The sequence below is a fragment of the Dysidea avara genome, chromosome 10, assembly GCF_963678975.1.
Source record: "Dysidea avara chromosome 10, odDysAvar1.4, whole genome shotgun sequence".
Taxonomy (NCBI): Eukaryota; Metazoa; Porifera; class Demospongiae; order Dictyoceratida; family Dysideidae; genus Dysidea; species Dysidea avara.
This window is the reverse complement of record NC_089281.1, coordinates 20,588,643-20,614,218: the sequence shown is the minus strand read 5'-3', so window position 1 is coordinate 20,614,218 and position 25,576 is coordinate 20,588,643. Positions and strand designations below refer to the sequence as shown.

At 39.1% G+C, this 25,576-nt stretch overlaps 1 protein-coding gene across 1 annotated transcript in view; it reads left to right on the top strand.

The window, feature by feature from the left end:
• The window catches only part of LOC136236950 (myoferlin-like), a 34,027-nt gene that overhangs the window by 5,898 nt on the left and 2,553 nt on the right, over positions 1-25,576 (top strand). Inside the window, exons 3-44 of the mRNA XM_066027182.1 lie at positions 9,075-9,163; positions 9,528-9,627; positions 10,333-10,538; positions 10,640-10,706; positions 10,923-11,117; positions 12,314-12,364; positions 12,858-13,004; positions 13,091-13,134; positions 13,259-13,341; positions 13,399-13,445; positions 13,504-13,557; positions 14,727-14,795; positions 14,852-14,895; positions 14,945-15,021; positions 15,285-15,385; positions 15,468-15,581; positions 15,684-15,783; positions 15,844-16,003; positions 16,176-16,328; positions 16,381-16,459; positions 16,517-16,636; positions 16,767-16,919; positions 17,130-17,276; positions 18,973-19,133; positions 19,325-19,439; positions 19,667-19,790; positions 19,845-19,975; positions 20,027-20,212; positions 20,299-20,634; positions 20,773-20,919; positions 20,975-21,079; positions 21,245-21,406; positions 21,473-21,635; positions 21,688-21,764; positions 21,909-22,028; positions 22,110-22,364; positions 22,422-22,457; positions 22,519-22,610; positions 22,820-22,990; positions 24,752-24,897; positions 24,957-25,108; positions 25,240-25,427. Of these exons, the coding sequence (XP_065883254.1) occupies positions 9,075-9,163; positions 9,528-9,627; positions 10,333-10,538; positions 10,640-10,706; positions 10,923-11,117; positions 12,314-12,364; positions 12,858-13,004; positions 13,091-13,134; positions 13,259-13,341; positions 13,399-13,445; positions 13,504-13,557; positions 14,727-14,795; positions 14,852-14,895; positions 14,945-15,021; positions 15,285-15,385; positions 15,468-15,581; positions 15,684-15,783; positions 15,844-16,003; positions 16,176-16,328; positions 16,381-16,459; positions 16,517-16,636; positions 16,767-16,919; positions 17,130-17,276; positions 18,973-19,133; positions 19,325-19,439; positions 19,667-19,790; positions 19,845-19,975; positions 20,027-20,212; positions 20,299-20,634; positions 20,773-20,919; positions 20,975-21,079; positions 21,245-21,406; positions 21,473-21,635; positions 21,688-21,764; positions 21,909-22,028; positions 22,110-22,364; positions 22,422-22,457; positions 22,519-22,610; positions 22,820-22,990; positions 24,752-24,897; positions 24,957-25,108; positions 25,240-25,427 (5,267 nt within the window). The remainder of the gene's footprint in view (positions 1-9,074; positions 9,164-9,527; positions 9,628-10,332; positions 10,539-10,639; positions 10,707-10,922; positions 11,118-12,313; positions 12,365-12,857; positions 13,005-13,090; positions 13,135-13,258; positions 13,342-13,398; positions 13,446-13,503; positions 13,558-14,726; positions 14,796-14,851; positions 14,896-14,944; positions 15,022-15,284; positions 15,386-15,467; positions 15,582-15,683; positions 15,784-15,843; positions 16,004-16,175; positions 16,329-16,380; positions 16,460-16,516; positions 16,637-16,766; positions 16,920-17,129; positions 17,277-18,972; positions 19,134-19,324; positions 19,440-19,666; positions 19,791-19,844; positions 19,976-20,026; positions 20,213-20,298; positions 20,635-20,772; positions 20,920-20,974; positions 21,080-21,244; positions 21,407-21,472; positions 21,636-21,687; positions 21,765-21,908; positions 22,029-22,109; positions 22,365-22,421; positions 22,458-22,518; positions 22,611-22,819; positions 22,991-24,751; positions 24,898-24,956; positions 25,109-25,239; positions 25,428-25,576) is intronic.

Genomic DNA, 25,576 nt, shown 5'->3' with positions numbered 1-25,576 from the left:
TGTTTCAAGCTGTAGTACTGATGATAATTTGATGCATTATATTGAAGACAGCCAACAGATAGCCATTTCTGTGATGTGCACATTTCCGTTATGTTTTTACCAGTGAAGCTGACAAGGAGCGCCACACATGCCTGATACACAGTGGAACTAGGTCACGAGAGGAATCAGAATCTACTTCACAGTCAAAGAAGTCCAAAGTTGAGATAAAATGTCTTGTTTATGGTGAAATTTATCCCACCAAATACCAGCTTCAGAAACACCAGACTGAGCAAAATTACAAAATGGGAAGGGGAAGACCTAAGAAGAAATAAGTATATGACTGTCACACAAATTCACACATGTAAATAACTTCTTGTGTGATTGATCTGTCTGCATTTCCTACAGTGTAAAAACAGCAACAATAACTCTTAAAAACAATTTCATATGTGACATACACACATACATACATACAACAATTCATGATCGATATCAACATTTTTAATAGTACGCTTTTAGGTGGGGGGGAGGGGGTTATGGAAAAGAGTACTCTCTGTACTCTTGTGAAAATGCTGAAAATTATGGATGACCCCTTACATATGTATCCAGATTTAGAGAAGATGCTTTCTGAAGGTACACTTGTTGCGCACACACACAAGTTACATTTAGCTAGGTGGGCCAATGCAGGGTAACGACTTTGCCTCTGTAGCCACCACTTTAGGGCATCAGTATCTGTTGGCATTACTGCCTCATCACAATATTCTTTCACCTGGTGTTTTACATGTTCTGTAGGACTGAGAGAAGAGCTAGCCTTCACAAGAGAAGGAACATCATCAGCAATGTGGTCCAATACAGCTCCCAAGCCTTTCAATTTTTTTGTTGGTATAATTGTTTCTGTGTTTGGTTCTTCCACCACATGAACCAAAGCTTCTTCTTGTATCATTTCAACTGTGTCATCATAGTTAAACACTCATTTCTTGAACCTCGGATCAAGAAAGGCAGCTTTGTCCAATAGTTGCTGGATCTTGTCATCATTATATCGCTTGCTTATATCATTGTTTATCTTCTGCTTGATCTGTTTGATAAACCTTGAATCTGTGTCTTTATCCGCTGTCAGAACATCAGCTATGTGCTTCATAACTGAACGGATTGCTGACACCGTAACAGTTTTCTCAGCAGAAAGAGCAACTGTCAAGTAGGAAAAGGGTTCAAGTACTGAAGAGAGTGCCTCTACAACCCTGAATTCTTCATCTGTGAGCAATTTGTGCCAGTTCTTGCGATCCTCTGTGATTAACTTGTGCTTAGGCAGCCTTAGAGATTCTTGCTTTTCTCTTAATCACGATTCCGCTTCCAACTCCTGCTAAAAGTTTCAACAAGTGCACGACATTTCTTAATAGCTATCTCCACCCTGTATATCCGCAGACCCTTAGAGATAGCAAGGTCCAGACTATGACCGAAGCATAACAATTGCAATATATCTTGATCAGAGAAGGCTGCACTAAAGTTTGATCCGTTGTCAGTGGTGACACAAGTTAACTTGTCCAAAGGTAAGTTCCAGTTTTCTAAAATATCGGTAAGTGCCTCATAAATATTTATTCCTGTATGATCTTGGGAACATTGGTGTTGTTTCTAGGTTGATTGATTTCAAATTCCACCCATGATCAATATGATGTGGAGTCAAACTCAGGTAAGGATCATGCAATGCACTTGTCCAAAAGTCAGTGGTAATAGAAAAGTGTGAAACTCCATTTATCTGTGGCTTGATCTTCGTGTCTCGCGCACGTGGGCATACAACTGAGGTAACTCTTTCTCTGAAAAGTGCTTCCTGGAAGGACAATTATACTGGGGATTAAGTTTATACATTAGACTACGAAAACCTATTTCCTCAACAGTAGATATTAGATGCATTCCCATGGCTAAGTAATGACAAACTGTCTTATTTATTTCTTGTGCTTGAGATGAGTTGGGTGGATACTGCCGAGCACGGTCGATTGATTCAGCTAGAGTAAGTTGGGTGGGGTCCTTTTCTTGAATACTTGAGGTTGAAAGGGTTGACGACTGTGACGTACCTTGCTGTCGCTCTCAGGAAAGTGAAGAAGACGCTTCCGTATACAAATGAGAATGGTGTTCGTGTAAATGTGTAAACAAGTTGCTGGTGTTTCCATTCTTCGCCGAAATGCTTCGTTTGCATGTTCTACAAACAGGTCTGTCTTCTAAGTCTTTTCTTATGTATCAATTTTCATTGAGCTTTAGGCCAAACTAGTTCCAGATAACACTTCTCGAGTTAATCTTCTTGCCAAGCGTATCTTCATCCATTTTTTTTACCATGCACGTGCTTGAGATACTGTGCGGTATACCACGGTATTTCAATTATCACGTTATTTAATTACATTTCGGTTTATCTTAGTACCATAATTATATTGAAATATTGATTTACCGCCCAACACTAGTTATGAGTTGAGCCTCTAAAGCTAAAGATTGCAAGCAAAAATATTACATTTATGTAGGTAAATTAGTTACCTGGAGTCACAAGAGCAGTGGCAATGGGGAGCAGTGGCAATGGAAGGCAATGATGTGTGTGTGTGGGAGTGGGGGGGAGCTGACATTCTCTGGTGGAACTCCCTTACGGAATCTGTCTCAGTAATATTGCGAATCATACTATGTCGGATGCATCTGGTACGTACATGGGAGTACGCAAGGACACATGGGAGTGGCTGCAGTTATCTTAACATGGCTGTTGGGGTGAAGGGAAGATTAGAGTATTTCTTTCAAGACCTGCTTTGGAGGTGCTAGCGTGTTCAATTTGTGGCTGTAAGTAGCTAAGCAGTTGAGTTGTGTGTCACTGTGATACTGCTGGGGCAGTTTTGGCTATCAATTCTGGGTGCTGCCATGTTACTCCTATGAACTTACTGAGTATAAGTGGAAGCTATGCATGTTCCTGGGGAAGCTAACTAGTTAGTGGATACCATTTTATTAATCTCCCTGGTTGGCTGAGCTAGTTTACTACTATTACTAAACATTGTGGTTGACAGCTAGGTACAGCCAGCTTGTCTCTTTAATATGGTGTGTTGGCAGAAACTAACAAATGTTGTGCCTTGTAGTAATCATTCATGACTGCATGGGGTGCACTTAATTAAGGTCCCTTCTTTATGGATAATTATATTGCAGTGAAAGCAGCACTGGAGGTGGTGGGGGTTTTAACATCTTTCTACACTGCTCATAGCTTCCGAGGCAGTCACTATATGGCACTTGTGAGAATGCCTGGCTCAAGCACTTGGCCATTATGGATTATGTGCTGTGGCCAGTACTAGGCTAGGAACTCTTGAGCTCATCACTTTGCCATAAATTTATCTTACCCAAGCTCTGTTGGAGTTGTAGAACTACTAGACAGTTTCTATCAAGATGATGACAATTACAAATAAGGAAGTCCAGTAGTCTATGCCATTAATGTAATATAATTTGATGTTGACAAGAAGTTTCAGGGTATTATTGTGGCCTTGTGTGACACACAGCCACTTGTAAGGTTTGTTTTTGTATTTAGTTGTGAGCCTGCTGTGTTATGAATGAGGTATTATTTTTATAATGTCCTCTAACTCCTGAGGTAGAGTTATGTTTTATAAAAGTTTAGGCTGAAATCGATTATGGGAATAGATTGATGCTCATGTGACTTATCACGAGTTGGAGTTTGGCCACAAGAAGCACTCAGATGGAGGTGTTTTAGTATCCTTGTCATTCTATGAGTTGGAACATTACTTGAAAGTGAGAACTAGTCTTATTGTGCATACATAAGCGTTTCGGCATGTTTTTGAATAAGGACCATACCCACATTACAGATAACACAAGTTAACCATACTACAATGAAGCAAACAAACGTAGCTGCCTGCTGCCTAACCACAATCGAATCTTCCAGGCATACATATAAAATGAATCCAGTGGTTACACTTGTATTGGCATGGGTAGTTAATCACCTGGCAGGCTATTACTGCAAAGAAGTGTTGCATAATAGTTGTAACACTGGGCACTCGTGGCCTGATATGTCCACCCAAAGCATTAGGAGACTCCCAACTCTGTAACATGCTGCACTCAAGACTTAAGTATGATTAAACAACCCTGTAATTGTTTTCCGTATAGGCACTGTACAAATTGCTCTTCTTGTTGAGTATTGGTATAACTCTGAAAGCACTTACCAGATAAGGCCACTCCAAATAAATTCTCTGTTTCCCGTCCACTGCCCGCATCTGGTTACTGTCAGCTCTTAGTATTCTATTATTTCATTTTCTTCCATTATTTTCTGGTTATTCTTGCATTCTGTACAGGCTCATCTTGTAACAGTATCAGCTCACACGTCAGCAGTGCTATCAAGTTGGCACAACTTATGCCTGTGTTATTTTTGCTAATTAAAAGGGAAGGTACAAGCTTAAGCACGCTTTTATACAACTTTTTATGGTTGTGCCAGGCAAATGGCTTGAATAGTTGCCAGTCTAAATGGACCGCCTGCCCGCATACAAATCTGCAAGTCCAGAACGGGAAACAGAATTTATTTGGAGTGGCCTAAGGCTGTAACTTTAACAGCCCACTGATTTTTCTCTCTGGTCAACGACTCAACAAAAAAGTCTTAAAAATAATGAAGTTTGAGTGTGCATGCACACGTACCTAACCTTGCATTTCACTGGTACTTACAACTGATGTCCTAAATGAATTAGGAACCCATTCTGATTGGTGTGTAGTTTTGTAATCTACTGTGTTATTGTGACAACTACATCATCTGGCTAATTGGTTGCTGACTGAATGGTTTACAATGGTGCATTGCTGTGAACATTTGCATTGAGTGAATCTACATTGTGTGAATGAGTATATTTCATAGGCACAGCATGTGTACTAGTACATAAAGTTCAAAAAGGATGCTGCCACTTTTTATTTAATTTCATAAGCATAATGCTTCTTCGTTGTATTTAGTGTACATACACATTTTTATCCCTGAAGTTAAGGCACTTCCCTAATAAGGACACTTCAATGTGGTATTGTGATGTCTGGAATATATAGGTTCTACCAAATGTACAGATTTTGGGGAGACACAAGTTTTGTGGATTAAAATACGTTGCAGTAGGATCGTTCTTATTTCACACTATGCCGTGGAGTGAACTCTGATAGAGACTACATTGAAACTATTCGCTAATAATAGAAAGTCTGTAATGCTATGCTCCTTGAAGAATATAACATCTATGTTACCTTTTGTACCTGTCTTGACTGAATCATTTTTGTGCTGTTCTGCCATCATTTTTGGAGTATTAAAGTGATGATATCAACATGTTGTTTGTAGCATATATTAAAGGAAGATATATCATGATGAAATCTGACAGAGCCAAGTATATTTCGTTGGTTTAGGCCATTTGTGCTTGGACCAATCTCTAAAAGTAGCTACTTTAAAGTTTGTCGGTTTCTTCTGTTTTGCCCTCCTTTGCTTTGCTGTACTCAAGTTTGCCTCACCTGCTTACATTGGTATTGTGTCTGGACAAAGAGGGCATTCTTCTTGTTTTAATTAAGCCATCTTTGTGGTGTTCAATTAAGTTGAACTTCCACACAATGCTTCTTGTTGTTGCCATTCATAGTAACCTCGAATAAATGTGCTGTTAATGGTACGCACTAAAAAAATTTGCTCATGTATAGTTGTAAATATTACACCATTCAAATACTATGTACAGTACATACTATAATCCAGTGACTTTTTGAATATTTGTTTCAGGAATAGTCACGGTACAATCACTGCTGTCTATACAGTGGAAGTAACTCCAACCTAAAATGCTAAGAAGCTTCAATACAAGTTCACAGATAATCATATACCTGGTTGGTTTCACAGTGCAAATGCAAGACAGAATATGCAAAACAGTAGTAAATATTTCAAAGAATTCCCAGGATTTGAAAAAATAAGTAAATACACTTGATCAAAAGTTCAACTTCATTAACTGTCATAGGATATCTTTGTAGGACTGGCCTTAGGAAGTGGTCTTAACCTCTTTCCTGCACAAAAACATTTAACCTATATAGAGCTATGCATAACATACATTTGTATGCTTGTTGTGTACAGAATATGCTAAGCATGGGCTGTTGTGATGCTACAGTAGCTATAGCTGCCATCTACGTGTATGCATACTACTGTTTCAGCAGTGTATTTTATCTCCAACTAACTACACTAAATGTGATTGTGTAAATCATAACTTACGATTGGATGAGTTGTATATTATGATTCTTTCTGCTTATAAGTACAGTAAGAATTATATACTGAATTTGTAGTTTGAGAACTGGGGCCCTAGTTTTAGAGCTTTGGGTGCCCCTTAACCCTGGGGCTCTAGGCAGCGGCCCTGTATCTTCGTTACCAATTCCCCAGCACAACTTTGTCTTTCAAATGTTAGTGTATTGCCTTTCTGTGAGCTGAGATGGTTTGCACTGCAGGTAAGGTGTGTACTTGTTTAGTGGCTACTCAACTGTACATGTGTTAAATGACCATGCAACAAGGCTCATGGCTGTCAATATTAGTACATGAATAGGCTTTCTACACTGGCACAAGCAGCTATAAAACTGTTATGCTTACAGGTGGTTAGTACTGCTTATTCAAAGCAGAGAAGTGTACTGTGTTTTTGTGTATTCACTTGCGCTAAAAGGCAGATCCCAGATTTTAATCTAGTAACCAGTGCCTAATTCTCTTGCACCATAATGCTAACAGACCCTAGCACTTTACCAGATTCTTGCATAATGGAGGGTATTGTAATACTCCAAATTTGCCTAAGTTTAACCCACCGTTTAAATATCCACTAGTATAGCTGTGCAAGTGTAGATGACCTCCCTTGTTTTATTTCTATGATTCCTCGATAATTTCTAATGTTACTTACACTTAAAAACTTGTGTAAAAAAATTAGTGCAGTTTGTCTAATATGTCAAGAAGACTGTTACATGTCAAGGCGGAGCCTTCATGCCACATATCTGCTGTCATTGTATCTATTGGTGGTTCGTGTATATTATATTCAGTTGCGTATAATTCATTCAGGTGTAGTAATCACAAGAAATCAATGTTGTAAAAGAACAAACTCCTTTTGAAGTGGTATTCATCATCAAGAGATCATAATCTAAGTCCCTTAATTATATTATGAACTCAGTGTAATTACCGAGTAGCATGATGTGACTTTCACCACAGGTTGCTATCACACAACCCTCGTCACATTGGCCCTTTTTGTTTTTACACTTTTCCTTGTTAGTTCCTACACACTGGTTTTCCTTGTGAGCTGCTACGCTCCTGTGTATTTCCTCTCTTTTAATTATGGTCTACTTGTGAAATTTGTAAGACTATAAGTACATATGTTTGAGTAGTGTTGCAACCAGCAAATCACCAAAGTGAAAGTGTAATTTTAAAAAAGCAGTTAGTATACATGTGGTTTGTGGCTATAAAATAATGTTTTGCTTTGATCCTACTGTGGAGGGGTTGTGTGAGCGATGGATTGTGCAGCAATATTTGTTTGTTATTTCCTGAATGGCTAAATCCCTAGTATTCCAATCTAGACCACGGTCACTAGGGAGCTGCTGTTTGACTGACTTGACAACCAAACATTATACAATAATGTGATATGTAAACACAGTACATACACTAGATTAAGATGAAGACCATCATAGTATCCTGTGATAATGTGGCATTTGGAGTTTTCAACGTCTAGGGTTTGTGTGTGTTTTATTACCATTTTAATGAGCATTTTGGTTGTTGATTGGCAAATATATAAATATGGTGGTACAGTTGGTGGCTGCTAGCTCGTAATGTGCTGCTCCTAATTGCTCCATTCAGTAGATAAACTATAAGGCTTAATAGGTGGTACTTTGTATCGCTTCACCTTTCCTTGTTGCTGAGCAGACGTTCATTGTGAGGTACTATATCAGAATTGTCTGCACTTTAATTGCAACTTTATAGGTAACCAAAAGTGTTCTGGACAGGCGAGTCCATTATGCAATCACAATACTAGACTATGTTATTGTGATGCTTTAGTTAGATCACAATAATACAGAATACAGTTTGGATATCTAAATGACTGTCCTTACATTGATCTGATTATAATCACCATCCATCACTTGACTTGTACCATACCACTGCACTGCTCCTGGTAGCAGTGCATAGTACCCATTGTAGCCACACCATTGAATAAACTGCTTTCATTTTCACTGATACTTTGCCTCTGGCAAGTAGCTGGGACATGACCTTAAAACTTAGAGGAAACCCTATTATATAGTCTTTGTAAACAGCATAGTTACGTAATAATTATTATGATACATATAGTTTATACAGTGAAAATCCTAATAGGTACTCATACACATTTTTGCATGCGTGCAACATCAGTAGGTGGCTCAAAATGTCTGGAAATTTCTAACTTTATGCTTAAAAATTTTTTTTAAAAAGACAGTGATAGCTACACAAATCTTCTGCATCCCTCTATCAATTCTTGGAATAATAAAGTAGACAAACTAAATAATATTAACTTGTAGTAGATAGTTTGTGATGTATGATTTAACCTCTAATTATCAGGGGTGAAAAGCTAAACATTACAATGTGGCAGTTCGCAGCTGGGGCAGTACGTAGGAAATTTTATCAGAAGTGCTGAGTGATTTCATGTTTGGAAAAAAAGGTTTTTACCTCCCCACAGTGCGGTTGACTGGTCACACGTCAAATATGTCAGTTACGAAAGTAAACTGATTAGTGAAGTTGTTATATTTTATGCTATTAACAAGTTTTGGTGATAACTGGCTAACCAGAATCCAATTATTCCACTCCTGCACAATATAATGTGACCCACTTCTTTATTTTTTTGTATATGTGAAGGCAGACTTTATGTATTATAACCAGTAAACACATTAATGAAGAGACATTACAGAATCAGAAACACATGATTTGTGGTACACCAGACTACAGCTGCCAGCCATGTACTGTATGTATAGTACACACTGATCAGCTGTAAAGGATCTAGTATATAAATTTTGTACAGTCTGGTTTATTGTACAAGCAGACATGTGCAGCATTTGTCTTGGCTGTACTTGAGGTTGGTGTTAATTTCTTTGTATTGTAGTCATTCACATATACCATTGCTAATCCTCTTGGGGGTGGAGATGTACTGGAAGTGAAAGTGTATGACTATGAAAGGATTGGTCGTAATAGGTAAGAATGTTTGCGCGTGCGTGTGTGTTATGTGCATACGCCCACCCTCTTCTTCGTTTACTACAGTTTGTTTGTATACAGCTTGTAAAGGCTGGCAAGTATTGAATGACAAGCCTGTAAGGTTTAGTTGTAATTATGGTCACAAACTATTGTATAAGTCCTATTAGGTAGGCGGAAGCCATATAACCATCTACATGTCACCCCCTCATAAGAACTATTAGATGTGTGTGGCAGTAAGCAATCCTCTAGATTTGTGTAACCTACTTTTTTGTGATTCAGGAGTTTTTTAATTTCTACTTTTCTAACTCACTTTTTTGGTTTTTACTCCATGTACAAGTTACAATGTTACATTGGTTTTATACAGGCTGCTTGGAGAAGTGAATATCCCATTGAGTGAGGTAGCAAGATCTGGGTCTACAGACACGTCATACACTCTGAAGGGAAAAGATGGCTCCCCGTCTAAGGTAAGACTCACTACTGTTAAATGGATTCATCCTAATCCATTTAAAAATTTGGGATGCAGACAGTTGGCCAGTTAGAATGATGTTTGTATGGTGTTGCTATGCAACATGAAATAAGATATGTTTGTCTTACACTAGGGAGGAAATCGTTGTCTGCAGTTTGTATATATATTTTTTGTGAAGAATGTCAGCATGCACATAGCGAAGATTATAGCGGTACATTCTTGGGATCTACTAACTCTACCTACATAAACACTGTTAAGTGTTTCTTAAGTGGATGCATGCTTTGTTTAAAATCGGTTAATTATAGTAACCAACTGTAACCTTGCAGAACCATTATATTTCTATTGTTTAAACTGTGGTTATTTCCTCGCTAGCTTAAACAAATTGGCCTGCCTGAATTTGCAAGTTTATTAACATTTATTGGTGCAGTACTATATGTTATTGTGTGGGACATGCCATCCCACAAGGGTATCATGTATCAAGGCAATCCTTTTATTTGTAGAGTTATTTGAATGTGGTTTGTACCTCCTGTGGGGTTGGTACTTAATTTATGTACATGTTTTGTTGTGGTTGCATGCACTTTGTTTAACCTTCCAGTTTACCAGTATATGTTATGCAAACAAACAAGTTATTTGGTTTGTGGACTGTATTAAAAATGTGTGTGTTTGGCTTCACTGTATGTCAAGTTCTACTGCAACCATACAGGCCAAGATCAATATTGCGATGACTTACACAGCTCCTGAAGGTGCAGGAGGTGGCGGTGGGGGAGGAGGAGGAGGTGGCAATCAAGATGATGAGGATGAAGGGGAAATCACCTTGGGAGATGAAGCTGCCGACACAGGTGAAGAACCAGCAGGAGAAACGCTCACCGGAGAAGGTGGAGGAAAGACCTCAGCTGCCACAGAAGAAGCGTATGTAGATTAGTTTAATCTTTAACGTGATTATATCCATTATCACCTTTAAACTATCAATGTTATGATGGTAGGCTGTTAGTACATACTTTACCCTGTAGACGTCACAAGGCTCGACGCAAACGAGCTGCACGAGCCCAACTTCCTGAAAAGCCCACCGATTTTCAGGTAAGATGCCATACTATGCAGCAGACATAAATATTATATGAATGAACCACTATAATGTTGTTAGCATGGAAGACCAGATGTAGGCATGGCATGTGTGAATGTGATACATAGCGATGTTCATTAATTATATCAACATTTGTTCCATTCTTCACCTATTTTTGTATTCATAGGAGACTAATTCCAGTGTGTTTAATATTTTCTGTCTGCTTGTTACAGGTCCGGGTACATGTTATTGAAGGACGTAAGCTGGTTGGTGGCAATATCAAGCCAGTTGTCAAGGTAATTTGTGGCAAGGATGTTGAAGAGACAAGTGTTCAGAAAAGCACTAACCAACCATTTTGGGACGAAATGGTTTACTTCAATTTCAAAGTGCTGCCAAAGGAAATGTTAGAAAAAGTAGTGGACATAAAGGTATGCTGTAATGAACTTATTTCACCTGTAATTTGATTGCTATAAGTTTTTGTATGGAGGAAAATTATGTTATTTTATTGTACTAGTCTCAGATTGCTGTGTGAATACCATTATTAGCATCTTTAGAATTACCCTGCTCAGCCACTTTTTGCTAATTTTATTTCATAGAATTCCAGTCACTTAATGATGTCTGTGCTTAAGTGGCAATATGCTTAATTGGTTGCTAAGGCAGCAGAGCCTTGGCAAGGTTGCATGTGTCCAATTGGATCTGTAAATTTTGAATTGGAGAAGCTATTAGCTATCAGAAATGAGTAAGATTTTAGATAGCACAGTTACTTGTATTGGGGATGGTAACTTAGCGCTGTGATGTGGGAGTTCAGCATTGTACAGTGTGGTAATAGTGTAGGAGTAATGTGGCCATATCAGACCACTTGTAGTGGGCACATATGAACATCCTACTGGGACAGTGATGATGACTTGAAGTACATGGGAATCTCTCTGAATAATTATATAATTCATTCTTGATGATGTACTTGTCTGAGCTACCCCAGTATTCATAATTACATCAACATTACTGAATATCTAAGGGAATAGTATTCATTAAGTCATCAAGTAACATGGATGGTTTGAGAAGTACTTCACCCCTACTCCTGTGTGAGGCGTACTTCCTTTGTATTCTTCACTTGGTTGTCTATGTACACACACAACAAAGTATGTGATGTGGGAATGTACTGTGAATATGTGTGATGGGTAGCCAATGAATGGCCTGTTAATTGGTGTGCTGTGTGTTGTCCAATGGCTTGTGTTGTGTTTAGGGTAGACAAATTAGCTGACATCTGCTCTTACCAGCAGCCATGGTTTCTTACATGTATGGCATGTGCGAATGCACACTGCACACATATATGCACACTGGCACTACACATGTGCAAACTTGTTTACCAATATCTTTTACTATTTGTTGCGTAACTGTACAGCTGGCAATGAAGCCTATTACAGATGTAAACACTCATGAAGTAAAATGTGATTTCATTACTCTTTGTGACTGCAGAAATACATTTAAATACATATACTGCATGTACTAGCAAGATGATTTGTTAGGAATATTTACCTGTTTATCAGTATATGCTGTTGTTATGCTGTTGTTATGCTGTTGTACATGATGTGCTTCAATATTTTGTCTTGTATTTTCTTTGTAGGTCCTCAACTCAATTATTCTTATCAAGGACTCTCTCATTGGTTCATTTAAGGTCAGTTACCATAACAATTTTAAACAGCTGTTACTGTAGGCACTTAATGGTTGTCTCCCATAGCTACACTCTTCCCATTTTGTGTTCCATCATGTTACTAGTTAACCAACCAGCTGCCTTTAATTACTTGTGTTGTTTGGCCAGTTATAAGTTTTTGCATTAGTATTAATTGAAACTGATTTTTATGGCTTATCGCTCCATATACGTTAATGTTCAGAGTGGGGGTAAGCCAGTAGGCCCACCTCGACATGACCTTGGCTGGCGTGGGTAGAATACTGTGGTAACCAAGCGCAGCTGTTTTTTTTTCTTGCAAGACAAATCAGGTTAAGTGACACGAGAAAGCTCCATTGAGCCTTTGTATTAATTCAATTAAGTGGCTGAATTAATTTCAATTCAGCTTTTCATGGTGTTTTTCATTAATCCTGTTTACATTTTATTTAAATTATTTTCTTGTTTTGTGTACATCATCATCATTGGATGCTTCACTACCTAGTTTGACTTGGGGATGGTGTATGATGAACCTGAACACTGCTTCATTCACAAGTGGCTACTATTGACTGATCCTTATGATGGAGCTGGTGGATGTAAGGGATACCTGAAGATCAGTATTAATGTTATGGGACCTGGTGATGAGCCTAAGGTTTGTATGTATGTAGTGTATATGTCTCTCAAGTTGCTTATACCTAACCATTACTGTGACGTTGGAATGCATTTTTTCACTTGTAGCCTTCCCCTCCGGCTGTCAGTGGTGAAAATGTTGACATCGAAGCGTAAGATTTTTGGTGTTGTAGAAGTGGTCTTACTGACAAGTTGTTATGCCATACATAAATTGTAGTATCAAGAGCTAGTAAAGTTTGCATGTAATCAGCATTCGATTATATTTTATGCTTACAGGAATTTGTTGCGTCCTTCTGGCATGCGTCTTCAGCCTGCAACTCTGAGTATCAAAATATTCAAAGCAGAGGATTTGCCACAAAGTAATTCATGTGTACAGGCTATTGTATGTTTTTAACTGTGTTGTCTTTGCCATATAGTGGACCCTGGCTACTTTGAAGGCATAAAGAAATTCTTTGGTGGTACAGTAAGTTAACTGAAATGTTGGTTATTTACGATAGTCTACTTTTCTGTGTTATTTGTAGGCTCAGAAAGAACTGGTTGATCCCTATACTGTCGTTGCTTTTGCTGGCCATAAGGTAATGTTTAGTGTACATGTACTGCATCTAGGTATGTGTACCATTCTGAAATACAGTGGGATTACATTTATTTCTAAACTGGTGGCTATAAATACTTTGCTTGCAATTGATGTCAAACTGTTAATAGTGATGGTTGGATAAACAGGCAACAATAGCTATCCCTCGGGAATTAGTAAAACGTGGAATAACGGAATTGCGGAATAACGAAATAAGCAAAACTTATCTTTTGCAGATTGTACAAATAGTTACATGCTCTATAGCAATCATACTTTATTTATACCTTGCAACAGCTCTGCATGGCACGCCACGGCGATGGATAGCTAAACAGCAGCTGGGCGAGCATTAAATGGAACGAGTGAGCATGTAACCAATCACCCTAGAACGATATGCCTTCGCTAAACTTATCTATACTCCTTAGTTGATATAGCTACAAAACGCCTAGACCTGGCTAGTTCTATTCTTAGGTTAAACTAGCTGTCCTTCATGTGCATACGACCAAATTTATTAGAGTCACACTAGAGTTCAGTAGGGAAGTCCAGTGGTTGTGTGTCTTTAAATGGATTTCAAAACTCTTCAGGTTTGAATCAAGAGTGTAGTTAAGTAAAGTTAACGAAGGTATATCGTGCTACGGTGATTGGTTGTGTGCTCGTCCCATTTAATGCTCGCCAGCTGCTGTTGTATCCATCGCCGTGGTGCGCCATGCAGAACTGTTACAAGGTAAATAAAGTATAATTACTATAGAGCATATAACTATTTGTATAATCTGCAAAAGATAAGTTTTGCATATTTCGTTATTCCGTATTCCGCGTTTTACTAATTCCCCTATCCCTCTTGTTTCAGATGATATGATAAGTCCATATATAGTTATGGGGACTAGGTGGGTCCTTCACCCTTCAAGATCGAGATATTTTAATAGAGTAATCAATTACTCTAATGGAGTACTAGATGGATTTTCAGAAAATCGGCCAAATTTTATTGCCCAGAACCTCCTAGAATGTTAAGTGTACGTCACACACTGGACAGAGTTTATCAACCAGTTATTACCCTTCTTAGCCATTGAAAATCTTTTCTTTTCTTTTTTTGTTACTGCACCTCTGGATAAGTGTACATACATGTATATTCATTGTTCTCTAATAGAATATTCATCTTACCCTTTGCTATGTTTGTAGGGAAGAACTGATGTTATTTGGAATGACATGACACCAGATTGGAACCACCAGATCAACCTAGGAGTTAGGGTATGTATGGCTATGCCAGTAAAGAATGTGCTAACATTATTTCATGCTGTCTGTAGTTTCCTTCAATGTGTGACCAAGTGAAGATTTACATGAAGGACAAGTGAGCATGCTGGGAATGTTGTGTACTAATTGATGTCTTTCCTGTACAGGGACAAGCTTGGGAAGGATGACTACATTGGAACAACTTACATTACGCTATCTGAAATTTCAGCTTCTGGTGACAATGGTAAAGTGTTTCATTGCCACTTTGTACAACAATTTGCATTAAGGGATTGTATTTTGGAAGGCTCAGTTTTGTATGGCCTGATTTTGTATTGTTACCAGTATGTTAGTAATAACCGCTACATGGGCATGTTTGCCACATGTCTGCAGCTCTTTGCATAACAACTGTATTCTAGTGTGTGTGTGGAAATTTATTAGCAAGAGTTACACCTTATATTTAGCTTTGGTTTGTAATGCTAATTTTGTGTATTTTGTGTTTTTGTACAGGCTTTGCACCAACGTTTGGGCCAACATTTGTCAACATTTATGGCTCCCCCAGAGAATTTACTGACTTGCCAGACAAATTTGAGTACCTCAATAAGGGACAGGTAATATATATATGTTTTATAGAAGTACAGTATGTTGCAACACTGCATACATTATGCTGTGAATGTTGTTGTATTCATCTAGTTGCCCGGGGTGTCTTATCGTGGTCGGATTATGATTCAACTTGACGTGAACATTGGTCATTTACCAACTGAGAGACATCAAACCATCAAGCCGGACGAAGTGAAGGCTCTGGATGTAAGTAGGATTGTTTGTAGTTGTTGATGAAGCATGACTTTAAAGGCTTACAGCATAAATGTTATATTGCAGGTTATAATTATATATACAACTTTTTTTCAGAATTATTTGGGTCGACGCAAGTACAAACTGAGTGTTGCCTTTGACTCAGCCACAATGGTTTATCCTATTGACTCGCCGGTGGAATTTGAAGTCAGTATTGGTGAGAGTTGCTTTCGCTGAGACCCGCACAGCCTTGTGACATTGCTGTGTGTTCTATTAGGGAACTTTGGTAACAAGTTGGACAAGTTTGTACCAGCCACAAGCTCCACAACGCAACCCACCAATCCTGTTTATGACGGGTGCAAATACCACTACCTGCCATGGCTGGACACTAAGCCTTGTGTTACTATTGACAGTGACTGGGAGGACAACACATACAGGTCAATGTAGTTACATGAAATGTACCCCTAAAATGGGGACACCTTAATGATTAGGTTACCATTTGAGCAATTTGAATCTCTAAAAACATAGGACATTATTCTGTTCCCATATAGTTTTTAGAGTTGCCATATGATTCAGTTGCGTAGACACCTTGATACTGTGTCTGTGTAGGATTGAATCACTTAATATTCTGCTGCACATGATGGAACAGCTACAAACAGGTGTCAAGACTGTTAGAGATATGATGCAGATGGATGATTTTGACACGACTGAAGCTGCTGCTAAGCTTCTAGTAATCCTTGAACAGCTAATAGAAAACTTGGAGTATGTTAATGTGTGCATATAGACTTAGTGGTATGACTGTGTGTTGTCAAAGGCAACCGATGCCTGTCCTGCCAGAAAAAGGGTTCACCAAGCTTGATGTGAACATGAGGAAATTTCGTATGGCAGAACTGGTTAGAGCTACACATACTTGAAGTAATTGTGTACTATTTTGTTGTTTTTCTGTGAAGAATGCCATTCTATATGAGGCTAGACACTTATTGCAAGCTCATGGATTATCCCCTGACATTGATGCCACTGCGACTGAATGTGAAGACTATCTTCATCGTCTGTTGTCACTTTGTAATGAGGTTGGTACCTGTATTTTGATTATTTAGTGTGTCATTTCTCCCAATAATTATTTTAATTATTGTATTTCACATACATTGCTCTACATGTCTTAACCTGGTAGCTATTCCAATTTTACTGCTCTTACTACAGCCTCAGAACACTGTACCAGATGTCATAATATGGATGCTGTCCGCTGGCAAGAGGGTAGCCTCCTGCCGTATCCCATCCCACAAACTGATGTATTCCACTACTGCAAAGGCTAGGGGCCAGGACTGTGGAAAGATGCAAACTTTGTTCCTCATGGTCAGTTTAGTATATCAGTTCATCAGTTCATTTATGAAAGTGTTTTGAAAGTGCCGGCCCATTTGTTTATTCAAGCAGTTACACACACTAATAGCATGTACACATGATAGCAAAGTAGTTGCTTGATTGAGATATGCATGGATTATTGAGCTCCTGATGTGTGAACTATTCTTTGTGCTACCTGAGACAGATCATTTTGTATTCCTTTAGCCACCAGCCGTGGAGAAGGAGGAAGAGTTGAAGAGCAGGAAGGAGAGGGCTCAAGTGCGGCTACAGATTTGGTTAGGTCTAGCCAAATACCAGTCAGAATGGAGAAATGACACAGCTGGCGGTGAAGTGGCCGTTTATGCTGAGACAGTATGTACTACTAGTACAGTGAAACACCTCTTTATTATCGCACACTCCACATTATGAACTCGTAAAAACAAACCTCCACAGCAAAAAAAAAAAAGGAAAGGGAGAATAAGGCTGAGAAAAAGTCCTTATATTGCAGCAAAAAAATATATATATTCTCAGCCTAAAATATATATTCTCAGCCTTTTGGAGATTGGTCCAAGCACAAATGGCCTAAACCAACGAAATATACTTGGCTCTGTCAGATTTCATCATGATATATCTTCCTTTAATATATGCTACAAACAACATGTTGATATCATCACTTTAATACTCCAAAAATGATGGAAAAACTCACAAAAGATATTTTGCATGTTGATTAATTTTATACAAACTACCTTATTGGCCATATTATATAGTTATACAATGGCCACGAGTGCTCTGCCTGATATAAATGCACAAGCCTGAGGGCCGTTAGGCCCGAAGGCAAGTGCATTTATACAGGCAGAGCACGAGTGCACGTTGTATAACTGTTATGTACCACTCACCTAATAGGTGGGGAGAGGCTCACAAGACAGCTGTAACACTTATAAAGGCCAGATTTCTAACATCAATTGTGGGTAACCAGGCCGGACGTTGCGATGACGTTCCCCCTGCAGTACTGCAGCCACCTGAGACATTGAAAGCTGGTACACTATGGGTTATATCATTAACCTGCATTCGCTGTTTGACTCTCATCATGTAGCGCTCAGCATGCCAGCGTGCCATATAGACTAAGCACCAGACCAATCGCCATAGTGATTCTCTTGAGCGAAAAAAAGCAGCTAAATAGATGGTTTAAGTATATATATAAAAATAAAAAAAAGTAAACAAAACCTAACTAAACGATACTAGTCTAATTCTTACTATTCACACTGGCTAAACTCTAATCTGGTGGTATGACAAAACTGGTTACCACAATCAAACGTAAAGGTTAGTATTATTTAGAATATATTTGTTTTATTGAGTCATTGTGGAAGTGGACTACAGTTTAATCTGGGCTAAGATGGCACCAGACTAGTAAGGTGTATAAGTACGTTTATATATATGTAGACTAGAGTTGTGGACACCCATGTTGGCTTTTTCGATCGCCATTGGCTGCTTGTAAACATTATATGTATTGGTGACGTTATGGCCCACAATCGACCTTTACATGTCAGGATATAAAAGAATTCGAGTGATCTGTGAAGTGTCTTTCCACCTATTAGGTGAGGTGTCGTAGTGGTCTTCGCCACTGGCACTTGTGCTATGCTGCACAAAACCACAGCCAGTGCAATATCTGTATATTGCACTGCGGTCGGTGCATTATAACTTATAATGCACTCGTTGTGGTCTACAAAACCGCAACCAGTGCATTATAAGTTATAATGCACTCCTGTGGTCTGCAGCAGTGCAATATACAAATTATGACACTGGCGGTGCCTTTGAACTGCCCACGCAGAGTGGTACATATGTATATATAGCAACCTCTCTTTAAAGAGTTGTAATTTCAGTAGCAGTTGTCATTGTGGAAGTTACTTTACAGTGTGTGTGAGTGTGTGAGCAGTTAGCAATAACAAATCAACACTCTCTTATGGTGGTCCTTGTCAAATCATTATATTATATACTTTTGCCTAATCAAAGTGTTGGATGTTTTTAGTAGCATACTAAGCATAAGGCTGTGCTTTAACTTTATCAACAGTACGAGAACCAAGCTTGCATCTTTGGGAAGTGGGGCACTATTGGTTTGCTGCGTCCTAACTTCTCTGATGCCAGAGGCAAGAGGAAACTGAAGAAAGATTACTTTGTGGCACCTGATGGATGGCGTTGGGATGGTGAATGGTTTATCAATCCTGAGCTGAGGTGAGTAGGACCCTATTGGAATTATTTAATGTCTTGGTAAACCCGATGTGTACAGTCAATTGTAGAATCTCATTCTAGTAAAGTACACTGAGCATGCTATCCTGGCATTGAATTCTAGAACTTTAAAGCTAGCTTTTATCATTTTATCACATCTTATGCTTTGTAACGTGTGTGTGTGTGTGTGCATGTAGTGTGGAGTTTGATCCTGATGAGGGATTGAATGAGTTCCAAGAAGACATTTATGAACACGAGATCAGATTGCCATTTTCTGCCTTTGGGCACCATGAGGCATACTGGGCTGATGTGGTATGTATTCACTACATATTGTATAGTGTGTGATGTGCTACAGTATTGTAAGAATGTATGGCAGTTATCTGTCCTGTAATGTATGTAGCTTGCTTTTCTGTCCTGTTTTATGCTCTGTCAGGGTTTTTTAACTTGAAAGATAGGTCAGGCTTTTATGTACGTATATATTTGCCTAGAAGCCTTTGTCAATTAAGCTAATTTTGTGTTTATGTAACGTATACCTCCAGCGTGGTGACAAACTAACTGGACGCGATGATAAAGCCATCACTCGTGATGAGATGCAAATATCAGATGGATGGAAGTGGTCCACTCAGTGGGAGGTTGAACAGAATGGAGCTGTGGATGAAGAAGGTGAACAATTTTAACAACAAAAAAAAGATGCAAACTTACTGTCTATCGTATTAGGTTGGGAGTATTGTGTGGAGGCTGGTCTGGGAGGATGGCAGTCCTCTGAGCGTACATTCCACTTGTGTAGAAGACGTCGATGGGTACGAACCAGAATACGAGTCAGTGACCCTAAAGTTGCTGAAAAGAAGGTACAACATCTCACATGATTATATGTAAATTCTATTTCCACTTTTGTTAAGGCTGCAAAGCGCAAGAAGAGGATAGATGAAGGATGGGAGTATGCTCGACTGCCTCAGTTCAGTTATCACACAACTGAACACACTCTTGACTTGGCCAGACGTCGACGTTGGCATCGCAAGCTAGTCAATGTGGACCCATCCAAGCGCCCTATCTTTTACTTTGCAGATGAAAAGAAAAAGAAAAAGGTATTTTTCTAAGTACTGGTACTGTCACAACTCTACTTTTTGTATGTGGAATTGTTTATTTAAAGTGTTCTATTTTATGTTAACAGAAGAAGGATGAAGATGACGACGATGATGATGACTCAGGCTCAGCCCCAAGGATGTTCCTGACATATGGTGATCAGGAAGTACACACCTACCAGCTGAGGGCATATATCTACCAAGCTAGAGAACTACATGGAAGGGACAAGTCTGGCTTGTCGGACCCTTACGGCATTCTGTCTTTCAACCGTTATGGTGCCCGCACTAATATACTAAAGGAAAGCATCTGCCCCACATGGGACCAGACATTGTGGATTGAGAACATTAAACTGTTTGGAGACCCAGCAACCATTCTACAGTCTCCTCCATATGTGTATATTGAGTTCTTCGATAAGGACACCATTGTTAGTATATAAGTACTAGGTGTTTAGTATGTACGTGTTGTATATTAGTAATATAGTAATATTATATATGTGTGTAAGTGCAGTATGCAGTTTTACTTGTGTAAAGTGTTCCTCTGTGTTAAGATTGTGTGTTTTTAGGGATCCAATGAGTTGCTTGGCTTTATGAAGGCACAACCAACTGTGAGGCTGGATCCTAGAGCTCCTCAGCCTCGTCTTGACTGGTACCTAATCTACAGGTACAACCAGGCTGCTGGTGAACTGTTGGCTGCCTTTGAGCTAATACTGGTCAGTGATGGAATGTTGAATGAAGGTTTTCGTTTTACTAGATGTGTTTTTGTAGGAGAGTGGAGATCAGATGTTGCTAGCCCCACCAAAGTCTCCTAATGGGAAGTACTACATTGTTCCCACAGGCATTCGTCCTGTATTGCAGAAGACCAGAATTGAAGTACTTTAGCATAATTCAGCACAGTACTTACTGTACACACACACACACACACACACACACACACACACACACACACACACACACACACACACACACACACACACACACACACACACACACACACACACACACACACACACGCTAACATTTATTGTTATTGTTCAGGTGCTATGCTGGGGTGTAAGAGACATGAAACGTTACCAGTTACAGAAAGTTGACTCCCCATTGGTTGAAATTGAATGTGGAGGAACAGTGGTGCGTACCCAACCAATCAAAGATGCTTCCAAAGACCCTAACTTCCCAGATCCCATCATCTCCTTTGATGTGGTAAGTGACTCCATTGATCTCTTGTACCAGTAGTTACAACATTCACATGCACATTGTTTGCTTTAGTTTTTGCCTAAAGAAGATTTGTATGCTCCACCACTCAACATTCGTGTTCTAGACAAGAGGGCATTCGGTCGCCATCCTATGGTTGGTACTCACATCATTGGTAGCTTGAAACAATACTACACTGACCCAACTCCTGAGAAGATTATTGTTGAAGCATTTGGAGGTATTAGGCAGTGTTTACCAGCTTGTCTTTATTACAATGTGTTTGTGTTCAGCTGCACAAGAAGCAGCAACACATCCTGATCCCACACAAGAGGCAGAGCAGAAGAAATTTGAAGAAGAGAAACTAGATGTGAGTACTTCCTGATGTTCTTGCGTAGTGCGGTAAATACTTTTTACCTATCCTGGATTCAATATTTTCCTGGCATTTACATTTTTGTACAGTTCCCTTCTCCCTCCCTATGGCCCTATGCACTGTGGTGATGTTATTGTCTAGGATGATCCTGATAACAAGAAGGAATCTGACTTTGACTGGTGGAGCAAGTATTATGCCTCTGGTAATGATCCCAGTAAGATACAAGAGGACTACAATACACAAGGATATGATCAATTGAAGGTGTGTATTAATGTGACATGTGTAGCATATATGCCAGGCTCAATAAGTATATATAGTAGTGATCTTTGTGTTCATATTCAGATGTACACGAAGGAACTAGAGGAAGAGGAACCATTTAACAACTTCACTGACTTTGCTGAGACCTTTCCACTCTACCGAGGAAAGGGATCGCGTGATCCAGATGAATCCGAAGGACAGTGCTGTGGCTACCTCAAAGGAGCAGTCAAGGTCTACCCTCTACCACCAGATGGTCCTCAACCTGAGAAGATCTTGTCCACTGACTCTGTGCCCTCCACTAAAGCTGAAGAGTGTATAGTCCGTGTTTATGTCGTGCGGGTAAGAGAAACCTAACAATTCCTTGCTCTTAGAGTACATACTTGTGTTTATTTTCAGGCTAATGATTTGCAGCCTCAAGATCCCAATGGAAAGGTATTGTGTATACCCACTAGTAGTAGTGGCTTGTATATTGTACTACCATTTTTCTTCATAGTCTGATCCTTACCTCAAACTGAAGTTAGGCGGTGAGAAGATCAGTGATGAGGACAACTTTATTCCTAACACACTCAACCCAGTGTTTGGACGGTAAGGACCCCTCCAAAATTGTGTCATTTTTCTGTGTAGTAATCCTAGGCTAGTACATAGCTTACGGTAAAATTGTGAACTGCTTGGACAACTATTTCTATATCACTTAGCTTTTCTGTTTACTTTTAATAGCTATATAGTCCTCTACTGACTAGATATTACTAGCTAGCTGATATGTTTATACACTGTACACCATTTCCTGTCTATAGGATGTTTGAGTTAAAGGCCAACCTTCCTATTGATCGTACACTGGAGGTTATTGTGATGGACCATGACTTGTTGAGTGCTAATGATCTCATTGGAGCTACCACTATTGATCTAGAGAACCGTTACCTCACCAAACACATGGCCCTCTCTGGACTGCCTAAGAGCTTCCACAAGTTAGTCAGTAGTTGAGGACATAATATTGTTGGCAAACATATTTGACACTTTGTACTCCTGCACTTTTGTACACGCATGCACACGCACACGTACACACACACACACACACTGTGCATTCTTTTTACAAGAACATTTAACAAACAACAGCCTTGAAAATGACTGGCAGTAAGCAGGTCTGGTTGCTGCTTGAAAGTGTACAGTCCCAATCAACCAGAGTAGTCCAATGATTGTAGCACGATGGCTTTCCTACATTTGTAAATGGGAATCATCTGCATTTTCCGTGGTGACTAGATTGCTACTGTTCTTCATTTGTAATGCTGTGTAATTGGTTGAACATAGCTGAAAGTGAAGCGTAATGGCTACTTTACTTTCAAGTATTTCGTGGTGACTCGATTGATTGTAGAGGTGCTTCTCCTACTGTTTGTTTGTAGTGCTGTGTAACAGGCTGAAGCAAAGCATAATGGCCACTTCACTTCGAGTCAGTAATTGATAGTTGGGGTACACATTTAGCCGAAAACATTACCTCTGGTGCCATCCTTTCTTTTGATGTGGTATGCGCCGGTTTACCAGTCTTAATAATGTTACAAAAAGTAAGGAAACAAGTATAAGAAAAAAATGAAGGAGTTCAATTAGGGATAATAGGAATAAAAGGGAGGTCACCTACACCTGCAGATATACTAGTGGACATTTAATCCCTAATTCATACTACTACTGTGAATCAACACCTTGGGCTGTCAGCAATCAAATGGGACGTAATGGTAAGTCCAAGATGCGTGTATTTTATGTACTGTGGTAGGCCTAAAGGCACCTGTTGGGCTGAAGCAATGTCGAACAGTGAAAAAAATCAAGCCCATAGCCTTAGCTGTTATTGAGTTACGCTTGTCTGAAGGCATAAGGCAGTTGGTCAGTAGGCTTGTGGGAATTATGCTCAAAAATTTTTTCATTATCCTATTTCAAAAAAGTTATCATTATGCTTTTATTATTCTCAAAATATACTCATTATTTTTCTTCACTTTAGTAATTAAATTGTACAGCAATACTTTGAAACAGAAAAAGTACTAAATCTAGCTGTCTCAATTTGTCAGGAAAAAAAACTAATTTTGCTAGCAAGATGCTTAGTTACTAGTATAATGAGTTACGAGTAATGAAATATTCTGCACCAATATGCTCTAAAAATGCATCAAAATGCTGGAATAATGCTCAATTCTTTTACCCTATCATTATTCCCGAAATTATTTGGGATAATTCCCTCATCCCTATTAGTCAGTTAGTAGAAAATATTCCATTGAACAAATTTATTCTAAAATTTTGTAGCAATCTATTGGAAGCATCTAGGGTCATACTGAAAGTACTTTTGGGCTTGGTTATACCTAACCAATACTGCCAAGGTGCCAGGATGGTATTGTGGAGCTGGTTTTTGGGTGATAGTTTTGGCCAGAAAAACCCAAACCTCCATGATCCCTAATATACAGTACTACTATACTGTTTGATATAAACCAAATCACTCTCTGTACTTTAGGTGTATGTATTACTGATCAATTTTGATTGATTTTTGATGCTTTAGAAAATACTTCAGAGCAGCAATTTTGCCCTCAGTCTGTAGTACCATTTGTATGTGGCACTGGAGACACTAATCACATGTACCAAGTCAAGTGATTGAAAATTGGCATTGAGATCAGTATGTGTCTCATCAACATAAGCACACACATGCACGTACTCATTTTAGAACAGTTATTATTTGGTGCTCATTCCCTCAACAGATCAGGTCCCAACAAATGGCGTCAACAGTTACTGCCTAGGGAGATATTGGCTGAGGTGTGCAAGAGACGTCGTTACGGTGACCCCGTATTTCACTCCAGCACTCAATGCACAGTCAACAACCAACTGTACAACCTTGATGAGATTGGTTAGTAGCTGTGTGTGTAATATAGTAATTGTGTTTTGTATTGTGGTGACCATGTGTAGAGGCTGAGAAGAAGGCTAATAATCAGCTTCCTCCTGAGTTAGGAGCCCCTGATCAACGATTGGCCCTTCATATACTGAATGGGATGGACCTTGTACCTGAACATGTTGAGAGGAGGTCACTGTACACTCCTTCCTGTCCTAAAATTGAACAAGTGAGTATGAGCAACGTGTGTGTATGTGCCTACCTGAATTGGTGGATAAAGATTAAGACTTTGATATCTATTTGTCCTGTTGGTGTGTCTACCTACAGTAGATGACTATTCTTATTGTTATACCCCTGTAGGGCTCACTGGAGATGTGGGTTGATATTTTCCCCAAATCAATTGGACCAGCTCCAGATCCGGTGGACATCAGTCCACGTAAGGCAGATAAATATGAGCTACGTGTGGTGGTCTGGAACACTGTGGATGTGACCCTGGATGAGGTGTCCTTTGTCACTGGGGAGGCTATGAGTGATATTTACGTGAAAGGGTAAATACATTATTTACGATATAATGTGATACTAAACTTTAAATGCCATACAACCCTAAAGAGTATAGTGAAATGATACAGGAGAGATTGCATCACAGTTATGTAGAAAATCCCTAGGCATTACAAACTTACAATACCAAAGTAGGGAT